At 42.5% G+C, this 6,000-nt stretch overlaps 1 protein-coding gene across 1 annotated transcript in view; it reads right to left on the bottom strand.

Moving 5' to 3' along the window:
- Positions 1–6,000, bottom strand: part of LOC106525698 (disks large-associated protein 2) — a gene marked incomplete in the record, with an annotated part of 113,633 nt that overhangs the window by 2,197 nt on the left and 105,436 nt on the right. Inside the window, 5 exon segments of the mRNA XM_014020014.1 lie at positions 328–480; positions 3,297–3,388; positions 3,614–4,020; positions 4,109–4,194; positions 4,272–4,630. Coding sequence (XP_013875468.1) covers positions 328–480; positions 3,297–3,388; positions 3,614–4,020; positions 4,109–4,194; positions 4,272–4,630 — 1,097 coding nt within the window.

Genomic DNA, 6,000 nt, shown 5'->3' with positions numbered 1-6,000 from the left:
ATATATATATATACCCGTTAAGCATCTTGGAGGCTTTAAAACGTCTACTTTTCTGTCCAGAACCACGTTCTTCATGTTTCCTATTTTACTCAGAACTCAGTGAGCTCATGTTTTAATGGAAGAAGCTTTTATTTATTTGTTTATTTTAAAGAACGCTGCCAACTTTCCCTGCTAACAGATGCTGCCTTCCTGTTCTGACCTCCTGCTGAGCCTGAGCCGAAAAAAGGAAACACTTATATTATCAGAGCAGTTTCCTCCGAAAGCTGAACAAGTTCATCTGGAGCCCATTAGGACTAATTATTAAGAGTGTTGGGAGGCTAATTATACCTTCCTCTCGGGGCTCTCTAACAGCTGCCACTGGTTGCTCTTGATCTGCTGCAGCTCATCAAACTTGGCAGTGACGTCGTCGATGGTAAGCTGCAAAAGGTCCCAGAATCCAGCCAGGTCCTGAGATGTGGGTCTGGGCATGGCGCTGGGGTCCTGGAAGAGACAACAGTTTTATGAGCTGTTAACGCAGGAAAAACTTCACCTGCACCACTGCTGTAACAGGTTACAAACAACTAAGAGCACGTCTGAAAATTTTTACTTTGAATCTCCTTGAATTTTTAATCTCTTGAGTCATTTCTACATATAACCACTGGGTGGCAGTAAGCACCAACATTAGGTCAAAATGTCAGGTCACAACATGTTTCTGGCAGAAAAAGTACAATTTAAAATTTGAATTGAATTTTTTTCCTTTGATTTACAAAATGTTTTTTTGTCATCTGAATCATATCATTGACTTGTTGCGTATTGTAGCATTTTAAAATGTAACTAATTAATAAAATGAGAACCATGTGAAATGCAATAACAAATGTACACATGGCTGCTACAGATTATCCACATTAGCCAACAAAAATATAGTTATATAGTAGTTAAGAATTGTTCTCAACATATATTCCTGCAATAATCACACAGCATCATGTATGACATCATTTTAAAACGTACCAAAATATCTCTAATAGCATGAAACTATCTTTAGTTGTGAAATTTTAAAAGCCAAACCTACAGAGCCTGTTTTTACCAGAGGTGTATAAGGTACTTGAAAAAAATTACTAAGGAAAAGTAAAAATACCTTAACAGAAAATGGTAAAGATTTATTTCACTGATAAGAAAAGTACTTGAGTAAAATCATAAAACTGCTCACAATAACCGTAAAAGTAGATGCACTTTTACGCACACTCTAAAAAAACAAAGTGTTGAATTTTCTAAGTTATATCAACTGGTTCAACTAAGTGGAGTTGAGTAAATAAAAACAAATTTACACATTTTCTTTGAAAGAAAATAAAAACCCTTCAGTTGGGGTCTAAATAAAGTGGATTGTAACGCTTTGGTCGGAATCCCTCCCAATTGTAACTCCACAAGCCCCGCCCCTTTTCTGAGGTGTGTCTCATTTTAACTCGTTTAGAGGCTGCTTCTTTAAATCCAAACGAGGAGCTTCACCCTGCTCCCTCCAGCTTCCAAAGTCGTCCATTCTAGTTTGATGGAGGGGTTTGCAGTTATATAGCTGCGCAGAAACTTTTTAAAAGATGCGAACAAAGGGAGACTTGTCCATCCAACCTTACATGTTGGAGCCACAGTCTGACCCAGAACCAGAGTCTGACCCAGAACCAGAGTCTGACCCAGAACCAGAGTCTGACTAGAACCAGAGTCTGACCAGGACCAGAGTCTGACCCAGAACCAGAGTCTGACCCAGAACCAGAGTCTGACCCAGAACCAGAGGAGAATGAAAAAGACAAAAATGTCCAATTTGCTCAACTCGGTTTAGTGGAACTAGTTGGCATAATTTGGTTAAATAAATTCAACACTTCATTTTTAGAGTGCACAAATAACTGCTTTCATGATGAGTTCTGGTCATTTTTAAATTTGTGGTGTGTAACTAGCAAAATTATCATTTTTCATGTTTTGAGTGTAACAAAATAAAAGTTAAAAAATTTAAGTACTGTAAGAAAGTAAATGTACTGGTTTTTACTGCATCACATTCATTCCTGTTTATAGTATCAACTAAAACAGCGGATGAATTGGAAGAAAGACCACTCAGAGGAAGTGTAGTTCCCCCTCCAGCCAGCAGGGGAAGTCAGCTCCATCCCTTTCAGAGAAATCTGAGAGCTCGGGGCAATCTAAGGCTTGTCAGTACCAATGTTCAACTTAATTCATCATCCTATTATCTGCAGGGAGAGAAGCAGAGAACGCACCCGAGATCATTCAGAAGAAAGCGACACACTGGAGATAAACACAAACACAAAACAACAACACGAGTCAGTCGGAGAGCAGACTTCATCCACCTCCACAGCATGCTGCATTTCATTTGGTATTTTTGCTTTTAATTAGCCTCACAACAGAGGGCTGGGATGAAGTTTCTCAGCCTCTCTTTCTTTTTCTCAGTTAAACCTCACTTTCTCGTTGAAGCATCCCACTTCCAACACCACCGTACAGTAAAAATATGCTGACTGTGGGAATACTTAGCTTTAGAAAAGGAGGAATGAGTTTCCTGCAGACGTGACATGAGGGCTAAACAGCGAGATGGCGTGGCAGTCCATTATTCAAACTCTGAGCTTCCCATTCAACCTGCTGCCTCCGAGCATTAATGGATTGCCTCGACGCAGGTGCTGCTTCCTATTGGAATTCCCCTTCCGTCAACAGTGGGGTCAATACCAGCAGAGAGACCGCTCCACCATCGATCTCTGGGGGTTATTTTTGGAAGTGCAGTGTCAGGACAAGTTCTCAACGCTCCAAGAGAGGGAAGACCGTCTACACGTTTACGGAGCTGTGATTTCCTGCAGAGCTCAATGAAGGGATAGTCTGGTCATTTTTGCCACGTTTCCATCAACGTTTTGAAGTATCGCGTTAGAAAAGCTTGATGGAAATGGAAGAATTTGAAAAACACATTTGAATTTTTATGCTCCTTTTTGGATTTTCCATAAAAGATTGCCCAAAAGGGGTCTTACGTAGCGAACATTTACCTCATGTCTGATCAGCCTTGCCTGATAGCAAAGCTTCTCTCCGTTGTCCCGACATGTGTGGTCCCTGCTAGTTACCTCTACTTCCTGTTTATTCCAGCCGTGCTTGACGTCATGCTTTAACTGGTTAATTCACTCCAAACCAGTTGATTGAAACACGTCTAGATCGCCCTTTTTTTCATCATTTTAAATAATTAGCTCAAAATTAGCATTACAATTGGATGCATGGCTAATTAGTACTTGTGGAGCACAGAGTTTTGTTGGTCTGGCACCGTTTGACAGACGCTCATTACTCACCAGGTTCTGTTGGCACAGCCAGTAGAACTGCTGGAACTTTTGCGACATTAAAAGCTGAGCACTTCCGACTGCACTCCGGATCTTTCCTAGAACTGAAGCACACGCACAAATCCTGGTTTTATCACCGACAGATTAGTAAAAGTCCACACACTGAACATGTTATCTCTCAGTCGTTCAGAATAATTCAATTTGCTGATTCAATATTTGTCCTGATTTAGGATCTTAACAGTCAACAGTTATCATTATGCAAGTTTCCAGTTAAAAAAAAAGGAAGAAGAAAAAGAAAGCGAGACCATCGCTGACATCAGGATACTCACTGTCCTCCGACAGGTCGTGCTCCTCCGCCTCTCCTTCCATCTCTTTGCACCATCCCTCCAGCCGCTTCGTTTCGTTGTGAAGGAGCTGCATGAACCAGCTGCCGTCCCTGCGGACGGGGGACACTCGGCCAGCGTCGGTGCTCTCCAGGCTGGGTTCCACCAGCCAGGATTCAGGCTGCGGGCTGGGAGGCCCACTGGAAGGCCGGTAGTCCTCCCTGTAGCTGAACAGGCCCTGCGTGCGTACCGTCCGGATGGCTCCGTACTGCGTCGGCGTGCTGGGCTCTGAGTGGCGGCCGAAGGCACCGCCGAACTGCAAACTTTTGTCCTCCATGGAGGGGAAGCCCTCCAGCTCCATGTCTGCTTGCACTGCGGTGGTCACACTGTTGGAGCGCTTGAACCTCCCATGCCTAATAGACAAAAATAAAAAGAATTAAAATATACCAACTTGATGTTAAAAAGTACATCTTTAGGAATATTTCCCTCTGCGTCATGTACCGTTTTTTATCCTCCACTTGGATTCCGATGGAATGAAATTGAGGAAGGCCTTTAGTTTCAGCCTCAGAGTCTGTCACAGTTTCCACCTGGAACAGTGATAAGAAACAAACTATTTTCCCTCTCAACCTAAAAGCACACATGACCTTCACTCAAAGACCGTTACCTGGATGCCGATAGAGGAACGAGGGGTTTTGAGGTACTCCTCAGCCTTGGACACCAGCACTGCCTTGTCACATGTCTGGACCGAGGTGTGGCTTCCTAAAGACGCGTGCCTCTTGCCTGCAGCCGACTCCATGGCCATGGTGACCGCCTTGGTGCTGTCCAGACTGTCCATGGAGCTGTAGATGGGCCGTCCGAGGCTATCCGTGGTCCACAGGCCCCCCCGCAGATGCCTGCCCTCGTGGTAGGCGTCCTGGGTGGACTCTGTGCTGCTCTGGGCTGTCACAGAGATAAGAGGCTTGGTGGTGGCTCTCGGGGGCACAGGAGGTGGGGTCTTCTTGTAACTGGGAGGGTATGATACCGCTGGATAGCAGAAGCAGGATGAGAGGAAGTGGACGAGGCAAAACAAGGGCAGAGGATAAAAAAAAGAAGAAAAGCTGATGAATAATGTGGCAGAAGCTGAGAAAGGCAAATGTTGCTTTTCACCAACATCACACAGAGGTGATGGAGGAGCCTGGGTGCAGGATGAGACCGAGCTTCAGGGCAGGTAAAGCAAGCTGAATGTCAGTAAGGTGGAACAGAACAGCGGCCATTTTTTTTGATCAAGTGCAGCGAAAAATTATGGAAAAGATTCTATTTCCAATGTGAATGAAAAATTGATGATAATTCGTTTAGATAGACCTGCAGCAGAACTGGTAACATTCCAAAAGACCACTTCATGGTGCGAATACTAGCGGACAGGGGCGGAGCTAGAGTGGTACCTGATTGGTCACCCCTAAAAAATTAGCAAGTTGCAGGGGATCTTGAATTTTTTTATTTAGATTTTGTTAAAGCTTGTCCTCCGCTACTGTTGTACAATATAAATATTTTAGCTTTGTATGTTTAAAAATGGCTGAATTATAGCCTTCTGTAAAATTAGCATTAGCACCGGTGGTTAACTTGCATTGGGTTTAGCATTGGCTACCAGTATGAGATTATTCTTAGCTACTACACAACAAATTTCAGCTTAATAAGTCTTAAAACAGCAGAATGAGAGTTAGCTGTGGGGGCCATCTTGAATTTTTGTTTTGCATTTAGAACTTGGTAAGGATTGTTTTCAGCTACTTCTACTTTAGTCATTTATATGTCTAAAAATGGCTGAATAATAAGTTGTGACTAACATTCTGTATGATCTTTGCATCATTCTTAGCTATGATCACACAAAATTTCCACTCAGTATTCCTTAAAACAGCTAAATTAAAACCATTTTGAATTGTCTGTGGTGGCCATCTTGGATTTTCAAATCCATAGTGCTTTTCTTTATGTGCCCCCCTAAAATACCTCGGCCACCCCTGTGCCCCCCTTTGAAATAAACCCTAGCTCCGCCCCTGATATAGAGTCTAGCTCAACCAGTAAAACTCTGAGGCTGCCATGAAAACGTCATTGAAATGATAAAATTCAACATGCTCAAAAAGCAGATTTGGATCTTGTGAAAAATCTCATTTTAATCCTAATTTAAAGTTTAACACAAATCAGTTCAGAGTAAATACTCTGGGTCTGTATAATGGTGTAAATTTACTGGTTGAATTTGTACAATTTCAATGATGTTTTTCTGATAAACGTGTGCTTGGCTCGCTTTGCGCATTTGTAACAATTTTCAACTACAAAATGCTTTAATTTGCAGCTGCACTGGGTTATAAAAATCCGGTTAGTTTGCATCTAAGACGTGTGACCAATCCATCAAATTTGTTTTT

Source organism: Austrofundulus limnaeus, unplaced genomic scaffold, assembly GCF_001266775.1.
Source record: "Austrofundulus limnaeus strain Quisiro unplaced genomic scaffold, Austrofundulus_limnaeus-1.0 Scaffold237, whole genome shotgun sequence".
In the NCBI taxonomy this organism is placed as follows: domain Eukaryota; kingdom Metazoa; phylum Chordata; class Actinopteri; order Cyprinodontiformes; family Rivulidae; genus Austrofundulus; species Austrofundulus limnaeus.
The sequence above is the reverse complement of the archived record's forward strand: the minus strand, read 5'-3'. Positions and strand labels throughout refer to the sequence as shown.